General features: G+C 43.0%; 1 protein-coding gene across 1 annotated transcript in view; it reads right to left on the bottom strand.

Moving 5' to 3' along the window:
• The window catches only part of LOC134929650 (chloride channel protein C-like), a 563,568-nt gene that overhangs the window by 406,412 nt on the left and 135,294 nt on the right, over window positions 1-21,862 (bottom strand). Inside the window, exons 8-11 of the mRNA XM_063925230.1 lie at window positions 17,688-17,780; window positions 12,879-13,122; window positions 9,837-10,031; window positions 9,591-9,682 (exon numbers count right to left, since the gene is read on the bottom strand). Coding sequence (XP_063781300.1) covers window positions 9,591-9,682; window positions 9,837-10,031; window positions 12,879-13,122; window positions 17,688-17,780 — 624 coding nt within the window. The remainder of the gene's footprint in view (window positions 1-9,590; window positions 9,683-9,836; window positions 10,032-12,878; window positions 13,123-17,687; window positions 17,781-21,862) is intronic.

Raw genomic sequence — 21,862 nt, 5'->3', positions numbered from 1 at the left:
GGGTCGGCACTCGCATGACTGACCGAACACAAACCGCTCGGGTGCCCTCCTTGAAGTTGGAAACTCCACCATGTATACACGCAGATAGGCGGCACTCACAAGTCTTATACTTAAGAATAAATCAGATTTATTCTTAAGTATAAGACTTGTGAGTGCCGCCTATCTGCGTGTGTGTATGTATATATATATATATATATATATATATAGTGTGGCAGAAACCGCATTCTTCCATGTGAAACTAATGTGGATCATCCAGACCAGGTATTGGAAGCAATAGCAGAATCCCAGGTGTTTGATCAGCAGCACCTGGGATTTCCTGATATAAGGGTTTCCAGGGCAGAGTCACCTTGCTCTTGACCGTGGAATAGCTACCCAAGCATACTTGCCTACCTGACCCTCTCCATGAGGGAGAAAATGCTCTGTTCCTGGACTTTCCTGGTAATGTATGATTGCCATCACCTGTGGTGAAACACCTTTCTTATCAATTACCTAGCTCACCACAGGTGATGGCAAGCATACATTACCAGGAAAGTCCAGGAACAGAGCATTTTCTCCCTCATGGAGAGGGTCAGGTAGGCAAGTATGTACCCAAGTGATGGGCAGAGTTGTGTGGGTTAGACTAGGGACCACTGGAGCCTATCAAGAGTCTGCTATGCTGAGAGTGCCTGTATGCTACTGCCTGTAATACCGAGTGCATATGGATTTAACTTGCTATGTGGTGTTCAAAATAAACACCAAAAGTGTTCATCTGAGTCCCCGTGTTTGTGTTCCTTTTCACAAGCAGTGGAGAATGCGAGCAAGGACACGGTGTACAGCAGAAACTGTTGGTAAGCATACCGGTGTTTAAACTGCAAGTTTTCCCTTTTCTTTTCTTCCTCTCTGGTTATGCAGTGCAAGTGGCAGCCTTAAAGGGCCATAGCATTATAGGCAGACTGTTTGCTGTTATGTGTTAAATAGCCAGCAAAACAGGTGGGTGTCGGCTTGTACTGTTTGGTAAGTCTGGCACATTATATTAAACCTCCTAGATTTGTCCTTAAAGGGGCCACGCAGGGCAATATGGAGGAGTTACTAAAACAATTTGCTGTACTTGCAGCTGGGCAACAAACCCAGATTCAAATGTTACATGAGGGGCAACAAACCCAGATTCAGATGTTACATGAGGGGCAACGAACCAAGGCTGAAAAACAGCAAACTCAAATTCAAATGTTGTGCAATGAGTTAAAAGCACTTAAAAAAATCTGAGCCAGAGCGGGAAAGGCTACTAAAGCTCATCCCAGCAGATGATATAGAGGCATTCCTTTGCACGTTTGAGCGCACGTCCACGCGGTTGGGATGGCCTGTGGTGCAATGGTTTGACAGGCTGGATCCCTGTTTAACAGGGGAGGCACAGCGGGCGTATGTGGACATGACTGTTGCTGAGGCACGCTCCTATCCTGGCCTGAAAAAGGCTATACTGGATATGATTGGAGTGACAGACCCAGCAAAGCCCAAGAATTCCATGACTGGTGGCTGGAGGGCTCTCAGCCTCCCAGGATTCACCTGGCCAAACTAGCCTGACTGGAAAGGGCCTGGTTGCAGCCGGATAAAAACTCGCCTTTGAGACTGTTAAAGTAGTTAACGGCAGGGTAGTTGATACTTTACCATCAGAGGGTGTACCATATTTTGTTTTGAAAAATGATTTGCTATATTGTGTCGTTACTTTACACGGGAAAAAGGTAGATCAGCTCTTGGTTCCCCAAAATCTGGAGCGGTTGGTGTTAGAAGCTGCCCATATGTATTTGTGGGGTGGCCATCTAGGGGAGGAGAAAACACTCCAACGCATCCAGTTAAGGTTCTTTTGGCCCGGCATCTATGCTTCCGTTAAGAGGTATTGTCAGGAATGCCCAGTCTGCCAGAGGACAGCCCCACGGCCAGAGTTTAGAGCTCCACTGGTACCCTTCCCTATCATTTCCATACCTTTTGAGCGGATTGGTATGGATCTGACAGGGCCAGTGGAAAAATCTACTCGAGGGCCCCAATACATATTGGTGGTAGTTGATTATGCCACCAGGTACCCAGAGGCTATACCCTGTGTAATATGAAATCTGGCACTATTGCCAGAGAACTACTAATCATGTATACCCACTTAGGAATACCGAAAGAGGTCTTAACGGACCAAAGTACACCTTTCGTGTCTAAACTCATGAAAGATTTATGTCGGTTGCTAAACGTAAACAGGATTACCACCTCGGTGTACCACCCGCAGACAGATGGCCTGGTAGAAAGATTTAATAAAACCTTTAAGCAAATGATAAAGAGGGCAGTGTCACAATAAAAATGAGATTGGGATCTGCTCCCACCTTACTTGATGTTTGCGGTCAGAGAGGTACCCCAATCCTCTACAGGGTATAGTCCCTTTGAGCTCCTCTATTGGAGACAGCCCAGAGGAATTCTAGATCTCTTAAAACAAGGGTGGGAAGAACAACCATGCCATGACCCTAACATCATTTAGTTTGTGGCCCAATTATATGGCCGCCTAAGGCAGATTGCGCCACTACTGAACGAACACATGGAAAGGGCCCAACAATGTCAGAAACAGAGGTATGATGTCACCTCAGTCAACTGGTCCTTTAATCTGGGAGACAAAGTGTTAGTGCTGGTGCCCACCACAGAAAGCAAGATGTATGCACAATGGCAGGGCCCTTTTGAGATCATTGAGGTAGTGGGACCGGTCAATTACAGGATCCGACAGGAGGGTAGAAGGAGGGAGGTACAAGTCTACCATGTAAACCTGTTAAAACCCTGGAAGGAAATTGCCAATCGGCCCACTTTGGTAGCTAAAAAGATTTCAGAATGCCAGGTACCCATTGAAGTCACGCTTAATCCTGAACAGAAACGGGAAGTGGTGAACTTGGTGAAACGCTACCAAGATGTGTTTTCTGCCATTCCATAAAAGACACAGATCATCCAGGTGGAGTTGTGACTCCACCCGGGGTAGTCATTAAACAGAGGCCATATTGCATACCCGAAGCAAAGCGGGCAGCAGTAAAGCAGGAGGTAGAAGAGATGTTATGCCTAGGGGTTATAGAGGAATCCACCAGTGAGTGGAATAACCCAATTGTCCTAGTACCGAAGCCTTCAGGTGCCTTACGGTTCTGCAATGACTTCCGTAAATTAAGTCAAGTGTCCCGGTTTGATTCTTACCCTATGCCCCGGGTTGATGAGTTGGTAGAACATTTAGCCAATAGTCAATATCTCACTACACTTGATTTGACAAAAGGTTATTGGCAGTTTCTGTTAACAGAAGCTGTTAAGGCAAAAACAGACTTCTCTACCCCAGAAGGCTTATTCCAATATAAAATGATCCCATTTGGTTTACATGGTGCCCCAGCAACCTTCCAGAGAGCTATGATTAAGTTGCTGCGGCCCCACAGGGAATATGCGACTGCATATTTAGATGACATTGTTATTTTCAGCTCTGACTGGGAGTCACACCTACCAAAGGTAGAAGCCATTTTACAGTCTCTACGGGCACATGGGTTTACCGCCAACCCATAGAAATGTGCCATTGGTATGATTGATGCCAAGTATTTGGGGTACATTGTGGGCAGAGGACAGGTTAAACCTCTGCCTAGTAAGGTAGAAGCAGTCCTCACCTGGTCTAGACCTAAATGTAAATCACAACTTAGGACATTTCTCGGTTTGGTCGGATATTATCGCAGGTTCATTCGAGATTTCATTGCTAGAGTGGCTCCACTAAACAAATGTCTTAAAAAATCAATTCCCAGACAAGATAACGTGGTCTAGACCAGTGGAAACTGCTTGGCAAGATTTAAGACGAGCTTTGGGTACTGAGCCTGTCTTGCAAGCTCCTGACTTTAAAAAGCAATTTGTGTTACAAACGGATGCCTCTGGGACAGAATTAGGAGCAGTCCTATCCCAGGTAGCTGGAGAGGAGAAGCCCATCCTCTACCTTAGACATAAATTATTGCCCAGGGAGCGCAGGTACTCAACTGTAGAGCATGAGTGCTTGGCCATTAAATGGGCAGTTGAGTTATTAAGGTATTATTTATTGGGACGAGAGTTTTTGTTGGTCACAGACCATGCACCCTTACAGTGGATGCATACAAACAAAGAGGTGAATGCTCGTGTGACCCGTTGGTTTTTGGCTTTGCAGTCATTTAAGTTTGAGGTGAAGCATCATCTGGGGAAACAGCACCTCAATGCCAATGCCCTTTCCAGTAGGTTTGTAGGTCCTGTTCCTCCAATCAACCATATGGTGAAGCTAGGGGAGGAGGAAGAAGGTGAGGTGGGTGACCTCTGGAAGGTAGTGGAAGGCTGTGTACCTGGGTGGATGATACAGGTAGGGGTGGGTGAGGCAGAGAGCTCACCTGAAAATAGTGTCGCTTCACCAGGGTAGTTGACGTTAAGGGGGAGGAGTGTAGCAGAGACAGCATTTTTCCATGTAAAAGTAATGTGGAGGATCCAGACCAGGTTTTGGAAGCAGTAGCAGAATCCCAGGTGTGTGATCATCAGCACCTGGAATTTCCTGATATAAGGGTTTCCAGGGCAGAGTCACCTTGCTCTTGACGGTGGAATAGCTATCCAAGTGATAGGCCGGTTTGTGTGGGTTAGACTAGGGACCACTGGAGCCTATCAAGAGTCTGCTATGCTGAGAGTGCCAGTATGCTACTGCCTGTAATACCGACTGCATATGGATTTAACTTGCTATGTGGTGACCTGCCGTTCAAAATAAACACTGAAAGTGTTCATCTGAGTCCCCGTGTTTGTGATCCTTGTCACAATATATATATATATACAGTATATATATATATATATCAGAAAAATATATAAATCAGACAGCAGAACTAGCACAAGTCACATACAATGCAGATAAATACACAATAATATAACTGCAATGAGCACTTGAATTAACTACTCAGCCTGTTTCTGAAAGCAGGTAGGATATAGCGCTGACAAAGGTGCATCTCAGATTTCAGATGGAACCAACAGAAACAGACCTCCATGAGCATGGAGACGGAGTTATAGAGGAGCCAGAAAGCTTAACTGTTTGGTGACCAGACTCTCATCCACTATGTAGAACCCCCAATGTTCTCCCTATGGAGCCATATGAATCACGAAGAAGAAATAAAAAATATCATAGCGGTGAGTAATGACCAGATACAGTGAGATCACATGGGACAGGGAGGAGGTCCACTGGGAGAGTTAAGGAGTTTAGAGGCAGAGGATACCGATTGGGATTCTCAATCATGCGTACAGGCAGAACAGCCTTAGAGGCCTGCCAGTATATTAGCAGGTCATCCTGGACCATCTGTGCATTATCAACACTAAACCCCTCCCAAAAAACCTCCAACTTCTTATGGAAATTTAAAGAAGAGAAAAAGTCTGTTGGGAAGTGCCAACATTTAAAGGAACTTACATCCAGCATGGTAGAGATATTGGACCAAACAACAGAATGTTCTGACAAAGACATCGGCTCTATGCCGGAGTCAATGGCATTAGCGACCAGGGAGTCTGACAATAATAAAATAATTGATTCTAGAGAGGGTATTATGTGCTGCAGAGAGGCAGGTGTACTCATTATCAGTAGGGTGAAAAAAAACTCCAAATATCAGCTACCCTAAATTGTTGTTCCAAAGTAGGGATGAGGCAGAGAGCGAGTATGCATAGGAGGATTAGTATCCATGTATTTTGAGGCAATAATATTAAAATCCTCCCCAATTATCAATGAGAAAGAGGATACTGGGTACAATTTGGATAATTACAGTCAAAAAAACTTCTTATAATATATATTAGGAACATATACCGTACATAAAACATAACAAGTATCTGAAATTTTAATTTCCAAAATAAGGAACCTTCCCTCTATGTCTATTATAGAGAAAACAATTTCCAATTGTAAATGGCTCCTGGCCAATAACAGCACCCCTCTAGCTTTAGAAGTGAATGGAGCACCTGAAATCTCCTTACAACCCAGTATGCCTTATTTTTGAGCTTCTGGAGAAAGGAGGTGAGACTCCTGCAAGAAGACTAAGGGGTATATTCAATTGAAGTCGGATCCATTCCGACATTCATTTGTCGGAATGGATCCGACCTGGGCTATTCAGTGACATCTCAATTCGACTTTTAAAAAAGTCGAACTGAGATGTGGGGTGGGGGTGGGGGGGAGACGGGGGAGAGCCGCGGGCATACGGGGGAGAGCAGCGCCAAAGCAGCGGCTATATAGCCGCTGCTGTAGCACTGCTCTCCCCCGTCTCCCCCCTGTCTCTCTGCCTCTCCCATACCTCCTCTGACAGTCCCTGCATCACAGCCGCCGCTGACGGCAGTGTCCACCCGGCTCCAGGTGGACTCTGCTGTGAGCGGCGGCTGTGACATCCTCCATCGCTGCTCACCCCGTCCCCGCCTCGGCTCTCCCCGTCCCCGCCTCAGATCTCCAGTCTCCGGCGCTGCTCTCCCCATCTCAGTTTGACTTTTTTTAAAGCGAAGTGAGATGGTTGAAAAGGGGGCCAAAACCTGTAGGTTTTGGCCCCGTTTTCGACACAAGCACATGGATCAGCAACTATTCCACCGATCCACGTGCTTTTCAACAAGTCAAATTCCTCGACTTGTCGAAAAAATTGGGGTTTGATTGAATAGGTCGGAACCCCTTCCGACCTAAAAAAGTTGAAAACTGCCATCTTTTTGATGGACGGCAGCTTTCGATTTCAATTGAATATACCCCTAAGTCTAGTTGGAGTTTGTTAAGGTACAATAATATTTTTTTTCTCTTCATTGGAGAGTGGATACCTCCCACATTCCATATCCCAACCTTGAAAATAGACATATTAATAGAAAATTATAAGATCTTCCCACCAGGGCGACAGACAGCTATCACGCTGGTAAAAAGATGACAAACACCTAACATGGCACATATGAGAGCAAACTGTAACCTGAAATTGAGGAAAGGAGACACAATAGAAGGGGAGGAAGTAGGGAACATGAGACAAATAAACATTAATAGAAAATAGAACAGGAAACTGGGAAACCGAATAACCACTAGCAATTAAAACATATAGGGTGGTATTTAATTATTTTTACCCCCTTCCACACTTGTACTGTTTCTGCTGATGGGCGTGGTAGAAACATTTTAGCTCACTACCTCTGGGGTAGCGAAGGCGTCCAATCCTTTATGCAGCTAAATCTGATTACTATGTGCACGATATGCATGATAACAGGGATCACTTTAGAAAGAAGATTGGGTGTGATAGATCATTTGAATACCTACCATAGACTTCACGGTTGAGAAAGAAAAATAACAAATGAGCCTTGGCAGGGAATACTATAGCTCCTAGCCACAACTGTGCCGTACGGATGGTGTAATGGTTATTAATACTGCCTCACTGCACTGAGGTCATGGGTTCGATTCCCACCATGGCCCTAACTGTGTGGAGTTTGTATATTCTCCCCGTACTTGCATGGGTTTCCTCCGAGTACTCTGGTTTCTCAGGTTTCCTCCCACAATCCCAAAAAAATATACCGGTAGGGTAATTGGATCCCAACAAAATTAACCCTAGCGTGAAAGTGTGTGCATGTACATGTGATAGGGAATATAGATTGTAAGCTCAATGGGGCAGGGACTGATGTTAATGGCCAAATATTCTCTCTGTAAAAGCGCTGCGGAATATGTGTGCGCTATATAAATAACTGATAATAAATAAATAATAAAATAACTGCCGAACAATAGTAGTATAGAAAATATAGAAAATACATATCATAACCTCTAGTGTAGCAAAATAGGGAAAGTAAGCGCCCAAACATACATAAATAGGCACAGTGAAAAGAAAGGCATAAGGTAGGGTTAGGCATTCAACATATCAGAGTGATAAAAAACACAACATCTTCAGATGTAAGCTGACAACAAGCAGAAGTTATCCAAGGCGCCCTGCGACAAGTGTGAATGGAGAAAATGAATGGATACAGCAGGAACGGGAAGTCACACAAACATCATAACTGTGATATAATTCCCATGAGCTTGAGGGAGGAAGATGTCAGCCAGAGTCTGCATCTGGTGATGTCTCTACATATAGGAAGGCCTCGGCGTCTTCAGGAGGCCAATGAGACGCAAATTATTTTTCGCGTGACCTGTTCTCCAGGTTATCAAGCATCTCCCAGACATGTACTGTACATCTGATTTCTGAAGCTTCAGAGTAGATTCCTTTAAATCAGCTATATTGGCCTGGATATTAGCACCAACAGTGTGCTCTACAGTACCATTCTTTTAACAAGTTGCTTGTATTGACTTTTACTATCCAGAACAGCATGGGCCTGCGCCTGCACCTACAGCAGTGGCTGCACAGTCTCTTTTACAGCGTTCACCATATCCCCATTCTCCTTTTTGGAGTGGGGAAGCTTTCCAGGTATTCCCCCAGCAAGAAATCTCTCCATGCACGGAGAGAGAGAGACTCCCGGGAGGGATATGTAGCTGCAAGGCTACAATGGAGACACCCGGAGAGGCAATATGCGGAGTCAATGGCAGCGGGCACCGGAGCTAGCAGGGAGAGCGGCTACTGGTAGCTGGTGATTGGTTATCAGTCTTCATTGATAACCAATCACAGGTTGCATTGTTGCTAATTACTTTGATTGTCAGTAAAGGCGAGTCCTTGGGATCATGAAGTGGCTGACAGCTCTAGTAAGCAGAGGCATGATCTTATAATGACATTTTTCATTTCTTTTTTTTTCTATTTACACACACACACACATGGGGGACCGATACAGGGGAGGGAATTAATCAGAATTCAGATGACAGACCATTTTCAAGATACGCAACACTAAAATAACAGCCAGAGTGGCATTAAGGTCCAGAATGGTGTAACTAGGGTCAGCCAGCCTCACCTACATAAGACAGAACCAGGTTAGTGTTGTACACAGTACAACATTAAGGGGGAGATTCAAATGTTTGAAAAGTCAGTTGGGAGTCTGTTTTTTCCTCTCTAATAGACAAGAAAAAACAGACACCCAACCGACTTTTCAATCATTTGAATCTCCCCCTAAGATTCTGCACCTGAATGCCACACTAGCTGTTACTGTAGTAGTGTGAATCTTGACAATGGTTTGTGAGAACCTAAACATTAACTATTACAGATTTACAGGTTTGCCCATTTGTGATGTGTTAATAAAGTGACGTGTTATTCATCTGAATTTTGGTGAGTGCACTCTCTATCTGTGATTCTATATACACCTAGATTTATTCTTTGGCCTCACGTACTGATATCTTTGGTTATGCTTTAAGCCTAATAAACACATTGGTGTTTTTCTACAAAAGTTGAAGTGCCATGCTTCTTTATACGACAGACGGACAGATACGTAATATGTTAATATAGAAATCCATCCAGAAAATCCTGCCTTTGCTCCTGCTGTGGTTTTCATTTAATAGAATTGGGGATTAATAAATGTATAACCAATTTGGTAAATTCACCCTTAGTAAATCTCATAGCTTATTTGTTTTTCTAGGGAGTACCATTTAAACAGATTATCATTGCTGATTTGCCTGCCTGTCAGCTCATAACGTTTTGCAATACAGTATAAATGAGGGTACAGTGCTACATACTTACTGATCAGTTGAATTTGTTAAATGGCGCGATTCCTGGTTGGGGGTGCAAGAGAAGAAATATGGCACATAGACTGTTACAGTCATAGTTACCACCTGTAACAACAAATACATTTTTATTAAGATTAAAGTGCTCCCATTTTTCTCTGAAGTATTGTTAAACTTGAAGACGCACAATTCTGACTTGCTTTATTAATCAATAGGCTTTGCTATAGTAAATATATAAACAGAAAAATTAGATTTTACTTACCAGTAGCAACAAACTCTCAAGCAGCTTGCACAGCTGTCTCAGGTGTTTGTGAGAAATTGAATTAAAAAGCTTCAGACGTCCTTTATTGATCTTTACATTTAGAAACACAAACAGGGCTCCGAATAAACCACCAATTACGCCAATTATAATACTGGGGATAAAGGCCAAAACACTCATATCCAATAGGTCTTTCACCTTAAGATAAACAAAGATGTGCTGTTAATCTAGCATCAATGCACCTGCATAATGTCAAATTAGTCATTTCTACAGTAATCTTTACAATGTAGGGCATGCTCTGTAAGCATTTATATCTCACAAGAAATATTTTTTTTTCTTGTTTATATATAACATTAAAATGTGGACCAATGTGTACATTACAGTTAAGGCAGCCATACTGCATAGGTTATTCTGTGTACTTCATTATGCTCTCACAAGGAAAGAGCAACAGCTTCCCTCTGCAGCCTCTATCTCAAAAATAATTTGCCACAGACAAATCTTCTGATCCTGACCCAAGAGCCTAAACTTGCACATGTGCGTTATGCCTGCCAGGTCTGAACTTAAGCTATCACCAAGATGGTCAGGGCCTAGTTCTAGAAGGAGCACTCAGGAGTGGGCTTCAGTGGCAAATGCTCTGGATTGCGGAGGAGGGGAGAGGGGGAGCCGCAGCACCATGATCAGATGGAAAAAAAAGAGTGATGATCAATCACCACCCTTCTAATATGTGCAGGTAACTAACTTCAGAGTACAGGGAGGAGGCCCTGCAGGAGAGGGGTAGTGGAGATGGAAGGAGTACATAGGCGGGCCAGAAAGAGGAGTCAGGCAGGCTGGGAGAAGCTGAAATCTTGCCTAGGGAAGCAAATCAATCATGGTAATCAGAATGACTGGTAAGAGAAGTTTGATAAATTGCTAATAAAAATAATTTATTTCCAGAATATGCAGTTGTAATCATAGCTAATGTGGGAAATTTGTGAGGATGAATAAAATCCCTTCAATACTGTAACTTGCAGCACAAAATATATCAAATCAAATGTGTTGGCGTATAGGAAACACAATGCACAATGGTGGTCATTCTGAGTTGTTCGCTCGCAAGCTGCTTTTAGCAGCTTTGCACACGCTAAGCCGCCGCCTACTGGGAGTGAATTTAGCATATTAAAATTGCGAACGAAAGATTAGCAGAATTGCGAATAGACACTTCTTAGCAGTTTCTGAGTAGCTCCATACTTACTCGGCAACTGCGATCAGTTCAGTCAGTTTCGTTCCTGGTTTGACGTCACAAACACTCCCAGCGTTCGCCCAGACACTTCCCCGTTTCTCCAGCCACTCCCGCGTTTTTCCCGGAAACGGTAGCGTTTTTTCGCACACTCCCATAAAACGGCCAGTTTCCGCCCAGAAACACCCACTTCCTGTCAATCACATTACGATCACCAGAACGAAGAAAAAACCTCGTAATGCCGTGAGTAAAATTCCTAACTGCATAGCAAATTTACTTGGCACAGTCGCACTGCGGACATTGTGCAGTAGCGACTAATCGCTCCGTTGCGAGAAAAAAATAACGAGCGAACAACTCGGAATAACCCCCAATTCTTGCTTGTCCTGTCCAGAATACATTTTTAACTAAAGCATCTCCTGAATTTGTTTCAAGACAAAGAGAGTGGTGCAAAAGATAGTGTATAATTTTATTTTTCTGCATAAAGTGTATGAATAACAATGCACTTAAAGGGTTATACAAGGCTAAATTATAAATTGTTATAACATAGAAAGACACCTAATAATAGACATGCTTGATGAGGAAAGTTATATCTCTCTTATACAGATAAATATTATCAACATATAAGAGTCACTGCTATAATTTTGCAAGTACCAATAGGGAAGAACCCAACAAACCTATTTTTAACAAACACTTGCATTTGAAACTTTCAGCAGTTTGCTGTCCATCAAAACTTGCAGCCCGAGACAGTTACTACAGCTAACCTCATGACAGACACACAATGCTGCCTGTAATGCCCCCTACACATTTGGGATCCGCTGCCGAGCTGCCCGACGGCGGATATGGCTGACGGGCGACCAAGCGGCAGGGGGAGGAGGGGCAGTGACGGGGGGAGTAAAGTTTCTTCACTCCCCCCGTCACCCAGCTCCAAACCACTGCATGCTAATATGGACGAGATTGTCCATATTGGCCTGCATGCATAAGCGACCACGCACCAACAATGAACGAGCTCGGGGCCGCGCATCGCTCATTGTTGGTGCCTACACACTGAACGATATGAACGAGTTCTCGTTCATATCGTTCAGTGTTATCTGCCAGTGTGTAGGGCCCATAACACATGAATATGCTAGTGCAGTGGTTTCCAAACTTTTTTGAATCACGGCACCCTAGTTTATTAGAATTTCTTTCACAGCACCCCTAGGTTAGAAAGAAATATTAAAATTAAGTAAATTATGTTTATATGTCATCCTGAGGGTCAGTTGTGTGGTGATGAGGGACAAGATTTGCTTCTGTTGTCCACATAGTTTATGATTGGCAGCCACCAGCACTGATTATACCTATTACAGATGGAGCCACGCTAGTCATGGCTCCGTCTGTGCCTGGGCGCACCCCAACTGGCACGCCTAATGACTACAGCATCTCTGTTTAGGCGGGCATCTGGAAGAGCGTCTTCATCTGGGGCACGTGCGCCACCGTGACGGAGATGCGCCCCATTCTTGTGAATGGGAGAGCGTCTCTGTGCACTCCTGGCGGGGCTAGGCGGACAGATCGCCTAGTCATACCGGGAGTGCATGCCTGCGGTGGAGCCGCCTCAGATGAGCACGGCTCCATCTGTACATTGACCATAAATAATTTGAATTGGTCCTGGACCACCAACCCAGGGCATCCCTGCAAGCATACTAAGGCACCCCAGGGTGCCACGGGCCACAGTTTGAGAACCACTGTGCTAGTAAGATATATCAAAACTGCACATTTGTAGGCAAGGATCCATAAGCCATTGTATCTATTTATTTGTTCTCATGTCATATTTGTCAATACAATAAGGTCATACGTACCCAAAATATGATTCTTTGCTCAGCTTTGAAAAATCCAAAATAACCATTGTATGCAAATCCACCAAATGAAGAAGAGAAAACATCTGTAGTGAAGGATGCCACTAAGCAGCAGAAAAATGTTTGCCAAGCCAACTTAATGTCCCAGAAAGATGCCACCTCCTCTAAGGCAAAGAGAAGCCCTCCAATGGGTGCCCGAAACACAGAAGCAAGACCAGCTGCTGCGCCAGCTGTGATAAACTGCCTCCTGCAGAACAAAGTGTTCATTACTGTCAGTTATAACCTTTGCAAGATGAAACAGTAGCAGGGAGCACTGTTAGTTGTAATCTAGTCTCCTTTTGTATACAGTTTGGGTTTTGCAGTATGCACATACAGTATACTGCCTACTGTACTTACCGGAGATCTTCATATACATCATGCAGAAATATTGGGCCACCAGCGGCAAAATTTACTATCATTCGATTTGATTCAGAAGGGATTTTGGCATTCTATATCCATTTGATTTCCATTCGATTTTGATTGAACAGATTTACTAAAGTCAAAATCGGATGACAAATCAATTCTATCACCAAATTCACTTCAAATCCCATTCAAAATCGAATTTCTAAAAAAATATTGATGTTTTCCCATAGTCCAATATAGAATCCCCTCATTTACTAAAGTTCGATTTTAAATCGAACTTTAAATCAAACTCAAAATCGAACTTGAAATCCCCAGATTAATAGAATGAAATTAGACATTCGATTTGAGCTTCTAAACAATATTCTATTGCCAGGATATTTATTGTGATGACTTTTTAAGCATCCAAATGCATGTGAAGCAGTGTGAATGTAGGAATAATAGCTGTCCAAGGTTATGGTATGTTGTACACCTACCTGCAGTATGAAAATTAGCACTTGATTGAGAGACCCCAGTAGCAATAATCAGAGCAACAGCAGTTTCATAAGTTGAATACTGCACATTTTTATACCAATGGGCATCATACCTAGTCCATGAATGTGCAATAGAAAGCAACATAGCACAATATCTGACACTTTTGGCGTTGATATTATTAAACTTAAATTTATGAGTGTTGTAATTGGCTATCCTGGTTCCTACCATGATGCCTACATTCTCAGCAAATCATCCCTGCCTGCAAAATTTGAGGTGAGTAAAATGCCAGAGGAATGGGTATTGGCTAAGTTACCTAAACATATACAGTAGCTACCCAATCCATGACAGAATGTGCTTTTGATCTATTAGAAGTAGATAATTTGGGAGGTATATTATTATATCATTTGGCAAAAGTGTCCGATACTGTGGTCTGCTGCTGTCTATTACATAATCACGCATTAAATTAGCCACTCCCCCAAATTATGCAATAAACAGGGAGCAAGCAGAGGTTTTGGCACTCATTCCGAGTTGATCGCTCTCTAGCAGTTTTTAGCAGCCGTGTAAATGTATAGTCGCCGCCCATGGGCGAGTGTATTTTCGCTTTGCAGGAGTGCAAACGCCTGTGCAGCAGTGCGCCTGCAAACACATTTTGTGCAAAACAAGACCAGCCCTGTGGTTACTTATCCTGTGCGATGATTGTTGCGACAAGTGACATGGTAATGACATCAGATACCCGTCCAGCAAACGTCTGCCACGCCTGCATTTTTCCAAACACTCCCAGAAAACGGTCAGTTGACACCCAGAAACTTCCACTTCCTGTCAATCTCCTTGCGTTTGGCTGTGCGATTGGAATCGTCGCTAGAAACAGTGAAAGGGGCTCATTTGCGCTTGCCACGCTGTTGGTATGCCGGCGGTCAGGCTTCCGGCGCCGGTATGCTGGTCGCTGGGAGCCCGGCCGCCGGCATACCATACATATATATATATATATATATATATACACTACATGTATATATATATCAAAAAAGGAGATTGACTCACTGATTGACTCATCACGAAATCTCTTAAACCACAATGGCCTACAATCTTGAAACTTGGCAGGCAGCTTCTCCTTAGGTCCCAGGTGCTTGCTAAGAACCGGTTTTACAAATGTCACTATCCATCCATGGAAATCACCAAAAATGGATGTGTGTATGTATGTGTATATGTATGTTCCAGCATAACTCCGGAAGGCCTGCAGCAATTTACACCAAACTTGGTACACATATGACTTACAATCTGGGAACAAACACTGTGGGGTAACACACACTTAGCACCCCTAGGGGGGACAGCAGCACAGAGCATAACAGTAGACAGCATAACTCCGGAATGCCTGGACCAATTTACACCAATCTTGGTACACCTATGACTTACAATCTGGGAACAAACACTGTCGGGGAAAGACACCCATAGCACCCCTAGGGGTGAGGGAGCAGCACAGAGTATTTCAGCAGACAGCATAACTCCGGAATGCCTGGACCAATGTACACCAAACTTGGTACACATATGACTTACAAACTGGGAACAAACACTGTGGTGGTAAGACACCCCTAGCACCCCTAGGGGTGGGATAGCGGCACAGAGTATATCAGGAGACAGCATACCTCCTGAATGCCTGGACTAATTTACACCACACTTGGTACACATATGACTTACAATCTGGGAACAAACACTGTGGGGGTAAGACACCCCTAGCACCCCCAGGGATGAGGCAGTAGCACAGAGTATTTCAGTAGACAGCATTACTCTGGAATGCCTGGAGCAATTTACACCAAACTGCTACACATATGACTTACAATCTGGGAACAAACACTATGCAGGTACGACCCCTAGCACCCCTAGGGGGTGAGACAGCAGCACAGAGTATTTCAGCAGACAGCATAACTCTGGAATGCCTGGTGCAATTAACACCAAACTTGGTACACATATGACTTACAATCTCAGAACAAACTCTGTGGAGGTAACACACCCCTAGCAACCCTAGGTGTGGGCCAGCAGCACAGACTATATCAGGACATGCATGATATGTCAGTGACGACAGGGCTGCATGTGACAGTAGCAGTGACATGATGTGAGGAGGGGAATGGAGGTAACAGGAAGCCACACACTGAGAGTTATATAGTGGGAGGAGCAGGGTCCCCAGCAGCACAGAGTATATTAGGAGATGCATGATATGTCAGGCAGGACAGGGCTGCATTAGACAGGGGTAGTGATATGCTGTGAGGAGGGGAATGGAGGTAGCATGAACTCACATACTGAGAGTTATATAGTGGAAGTAGCAGGGTCCCCCAGCAGCACAGAGTACATCAGAAGATGCATAATGTGCTGCGCTATATAAGAAACTGTCAATAAATCGATCATTTCACAGGGGCACTGGCATGATGTGAGGAGGGGAATGGAGGCAGCAAGAAGCCATAGACTGGGAGTTATATAGTGGGAAGAGCAGGGTCCCTCGGGGGACCAAAAAGGGGTCTGGCCACTACACAAAGTGGGTCAAGGAAGCAAGATATGCCCATATACTAGATCTCCAACCAACGTAAATTAACAAACAACTATAATTCTATTTTACCATCCTCATCCTGTAGCGAAGCACAGGTATTCAGCTAGTTATTAATATTATTACTGATTAGGAGCACAAAAAAATATTAATGATAATCTTTGTGAGGCCATAATTATTCAATGAACAAATTAGAGGTCCTAATGAATGTTTGATTATATTAATAAAGCATTAATGTTCCAGCATTTTTTCAATCCTCCAGGTGTATACCCATATTTAAATGCTACTCATACATGACCGTTTTACAATAGTAAATGTAGAGGTTTGGAGGCTGCCAGGAATTGCAAACACAGTGACAGTGGGTAATTGGATAGCCCCCTTTATCTCTACCTACTTTATCTCTCTCCATGCTTTGATAAATACCCCCCTAATTGTCTATATAAAACTGCCCTGAATTAGCAGAATAGTCAGACTTTGACTCTTGCTAATAGAGAGGAGAGTTTACATATGGTCACAAGTAGGCCAGAATGTGCCACCTGTATTATCAAATATACACAGCTTTAAAAAAATAATTTAAAAAAAAGGTAACTGAAACTTATATGTATATCTTATGTATCTTATTTGCTACAGTAGATGTTGAGTGACAGCCGGTATGCCACAGTACGCCATCCAGGAACGTACATGGTGTATGGAACATTATTTCCGAAGTTATGGGAAAGGACAGAATGGCGAGCCTTTCCTGGCAATTGGGTTGCAGAGCAATTTCCGAAGACCTATGCCACCAAACAAAACCATCCTATCTTGGAAGGAAATGTTCTGGCAAACAGGGTCCGTGGGTAATCATAATAAAGGACATTCCAGCAGATCCAGTAGCACCACGAGCAATGTGTGAGGACAGAAAACCGTTTCAGTTATCTTTTTTTTTTTTTAAAACACCCTGTAATGACTAGCCTCCATACACTGCAGAATTGCTCAGATGCCCAGAGAATTCAGAATTTTGGAGTCTGATATCTCAGGAATAGCAATGGGGAAATGCACTAATCTGCTAGTGAAGGCAGTGTACAAAGTAGCAATAAAATACTTTCCTTAAATATTTCACATTTCTACAGATTGGACAATTTAGTTTATGTGTGTTTCTCTGAAGATTGATAAATAAATAAAAATAATGAAATGGGCAGATACTAGAAACTAAAAACGAGACCTAGGCTATGATGTATGTTTTATGTTAGATTTCTGTTTTATCTGTTCTTGTTTATTGCAAAACTATATTAAAATTGGGCATTGAGGCAGAACTTATCAGAGGAACATTACAACGCTTTAACTACCATATTTTTCTTTCTCCAAGTTTTGATATATGGTTCAGAGTCTCCGCCAGTACAAGCAGCAAGTAATTGGTCTGTACTTACTTATCTGCTGAATTCCGAAACCTTGTAAAGAAAGGAAGATTTATCTTCAAAGTGTCAGATTTAAACTGGCTCAGACCAAATCCAACCACAGCTCTGAAATAATAATTGATTTGTCAGATGAGAATCATTGCAACAATTATCACTAATGTTTATCGTTATATTACATTAATAAATTTCAGTCTGGGCACAGTAATATTTGATAATGTTTTTCTCCCAATACTTGATATATCCTAGCATTAAATAATACAACATAAATGTGCTGGGAGAGATGGAATGAAAAAATATGTACCATGTATTTTGCACCTGCGCTATTTTAGTATAATCTGTAGTAAGATATTATGCACTTAGGGGCACCGTTTTATGTTGTCTTATGTGTTTATGTGTATTATTCCATGGACTTTTTAGACCTTTTTGACAAATAAATAAAATGATGACTCCAAGTAACCATGACAATCCATATAAATAAGATCGAGGCCATGACAACCTGTATAAACAAATGTGCCTAACCAGAGAGAGGGCGGAAGTGATGCCATGCATGGACGAAGGAGCTTGTAAGGGCTTGTATTTTTAAAGTGCTGCTTGGATTTGTGTGAGTTGTAAACAGCAAAAAGGAGCTGGAAGCCGAGTGAAAAGGAGGTGCAGTGAGCTGGAACAACTGCAACTGCTAAGTGGAGTATAGGTGCCGCAGGAGAGAGTACTACGGCTGCATAAAAGTGAAGGACCAAGAACCGCACAAAGATAGATAAGTATAAGCCAGCTTAATTATTGTATAAGTGAGACTGCTTGTCTTCTACTTTTTATTTTTGCTGCTTTTTCTTTGAGAGTAACAGGGAGTTAGACCTTACAAACAATATGAGAGGGGCTGTGATTGGGGACCTCACTCAGTGCATGTCGGGCAAGATGTATGCACACCTGGAGCTACCGGCCCAGTGTGATTACATCTGCACGAGGTGTGTGCGAACGGTTGCACTGGAAGCCCAGGTAACTGATCTAGAGCAAACCGTTACGCGACTGAGGGAGATTCACAATCTTGAGCGTAGTTTAGACAGAATGGTGGAGGAGTTGCGGGAGGGGTCACTGGTAGAAGAGGATGATGATCAGGTAGCCAGTTGGGCCACAGTTAGAAGGAAGAAAAAGAGGGGGAGGCTCGACATCTCCGAACTATCAAACCCGAATAAATTTGCCCGATTGGACGAGGAATCAGAGGATGATAGTGAAGAAATGACGGTGCCGGAGGAGACTGCTCCCTCTAGCATCCAGAGGAGCGGTCCCTCTGGCGCGGTTGGGATAAAAGATAGTGAGGTACCTAGTCAGATGGTGGTGGTAGGGGATTCTATCATCAGGAAGGCAGATAGGGCAATCTGCTACCGGGACCGTGATCGCCGTACAGTCTGTTGTCTCCCGGGTGCTCGGGTACGGCACATCGCGGACCGGGTAGATAGATTGTTGGGAGGGGCTGGCAAAGACCCGGCGGTCTTGGTGCACGTTGGCACCAAGGACAAAGTTAGCGGAAGGTGGGATGTCCTTAAGAAAGACTATAGGGACTTAGGAAAGAAACTGAAGGCAAGGACATTTAAGGTAATATTCTCTGAATTATTACCCGTGCCATGCGCTAGTCCAGGGAGGCAGAGGTAGATTAGGGAGGTAAATGTGTGGCTTAGGGATTGGTGCAGGAAAGAGGGGTTTGTGTTCCTGGAACACTGGGCGGACTTCTCAGTCAGGCGCCATCTCTTTTGTCGTGATTGATTGCACCTGACTGAGGAGGGGGCAGCGGTGCTGGGGGGAAGGATGGTTAGAAGGTTGGAGGAGATTTTAAACTAGGAGCCTGAGGGGAGGGTTTAGCTAGAAACTACGGGTCATGCAGTGAGAATAGTGGGGATGGCGGTAGTAAACGAAATGGGGGAGAAGTTGGGGGGAGGGTAAGAGCAGGCGGTAAGGTTATTAACATGGGTACTAAAATAGATTTTACCAAAGCACTAACCAATGACGATTACAGGTCATCATTGCTACATAAGGTGAAAGATGTCCCTAACGCAAGGGAAAATACTTATCTTAGTTGTATGTATGTAAACGCCAGAAGCATTACTGGTAAAAAGGGTGAACTAGAAACACTTGCAGCAAGCAAACAGTATGATATTATAGGCATTACTGAAACTTGGGATGAATCTCATGATTGGACAGTCAATCTAGAGGGCTATACACTGTTTAGGAGAGACAGACTAAATAAAAAGGGTGGAGGGGTGTGTCTTTACGTAAAGCCGTTTTTAAAACCTGATATACGGGAAGATATTCAGGAGGGGACTGTAGACACTGTCGAGACATTATGGGTAGAAATTGCATGCGGGGAAAAAGGAATAAAAAAGTTAGTATTGGGTGTATGCTATAGGCCGCCTGGTATCAACGCATCTGATGAGGAATTGTTACTAAAGCAAATTGAAAGAGCAGCAGGAGTAGGAGACATAGTAGTGATGGGAGATTTTAGCTATCCAGAGATAAACTGGAAAAACAATTCATGTGATACTGCTAGGGGCAATATGTTTTTAAACACACTTAATGATAACTACTTAGTCCAACTAATTGCGGAACCAACTAGGTACAATGCAATCTTAGACCTGGTATAAACAAATAATGGGAATTTGGTATCAGGTATTATAGTAGGGGAACCCATAGGAAACAGCGACCACAATATGGTCACATTCAATATCAGTTTCTATAAATAGCCCTATACTGGCTCAACTAGGACTCTAAACTTTAGCAAAGCTAATTTTGAAAAGATGAGGGTATTTTTCAGGGATATTGAATGGGAAGGTTTGTTTTTAGGAAAAAATACTACGGAGAAATGGGAGGTACTAAAATTCCTGCTAGCTAAAAATACACTCAAATTTATTCCTATGAGCAGCAAAAAAAGGAATAAAAATCATAAACCGATGTGGCTTAACAAAAAGATTAAGGAACTTATGGGCAAGAAAAGGCGAGCATTTAAAAAATACAAATCTGACTGGGAAGCAGAGTCATTTCAGCACTATAATGAATGTAACAAAATTTGCAAAAAGGAAATAAGAGCGGCTAAAGTAGAAACTGAAAAACTAGTAGCAAAGGAAAGCAAAGCGAATCCCCAAAAATTATTTAAATACATTAATAGCAAGAGATTAAAGAAGGAGAGTATAGGCCCTTTAAAAGACAAGTTGGGAGTCTTAAGCAAAAATGATAATGACATAGCGGACACACTAAATGAGTTTTTTTCAACAGTATTCACTAGAGAGGACCCAATTCAGGGACTGACACACAATCTCAATAATGAGAATATCCCACTGATAGGTACTTATTTAAGCGAGGAAGTAGTCTGTGACCGATTAAAACATTTAAAGATTAATAAATCACCAGGGCCCGATAGTACTATTAACCCAAGGGTTCTAATGGAGCTTCACTCTGAACTGGCAAAACCGCTATCTTTGATCTTTAAGGATTCAGTTATATCAGGTATGGTTCCCAAAGACTGGCGTATAGCGGAAGTAGTGCCTATATTCAAAAAGGGAAGTAAAGCTGAACCAGGTAATTAAAGACCAGTTAGTCTTACATCTATAGTGGGGAAAGTATTGGAAGGTATTCTAAGAGATAGTATTCAGAAGTTCCTTGAAGTCAATAAGGTCATTAAAAGGAATCAACATGAGTTTATGAAGGACAGATCCTGTCAAACCAACTTACTTGGCTTTTATGAAACAGTAAGCGCAAACCTAGATCAGGGTAAAGACGTGGATGTAATCTTTTAGACTTTGCCAAAGCGTTCGATACTGTACCACACATGAGACTTATCTACATGCTACAAGAATCAGGGCTAGGAAGCACAATATGCACTTGGGTCAAAAACTGGTTAGATAATAGGGAGCAGCGCGTTGTGGTTAATGGATCTTTTTCAACTTGGACTGAAGTGCTAAGTGGTGTGCCGCAAGGCTCAGTATTAGGACCGCTATTGTTCAATATTTTCATTAACGACCTAACAGAAGGTCTAGAGAGCATGGTGTCAATTTTTGCAGATGATACCAAATTGTGTAAGGCTATAAATACAGAGGAGGATGCCGAGTCTATTCAGAACGACTTAGTTAAATTAGAAGCATGGGCAGCCAAATGGAGAATGCGCTTCAACACAGACAAGTGTAAGGTAATGCACTGTGGTA

Source organism: Pseudophryne corroboree, chromosome 5 (genome assembly GCF_028390025.1).
Source record: "Pseudophryne corroboree isolate aPseCor3 chromosome 5, aPseCor3.hap2, whole genome shotgun sequence".
Lineage (NCBI taxonomy): Eukaryota > Metazoa > Chordata > Amphibia > Anura > Myobatrachidae > Pseudophryne > Pseudophryne corroboree.
This window is presented reverse-complemented; position numbering and strand designations above follow the sequence as displayed.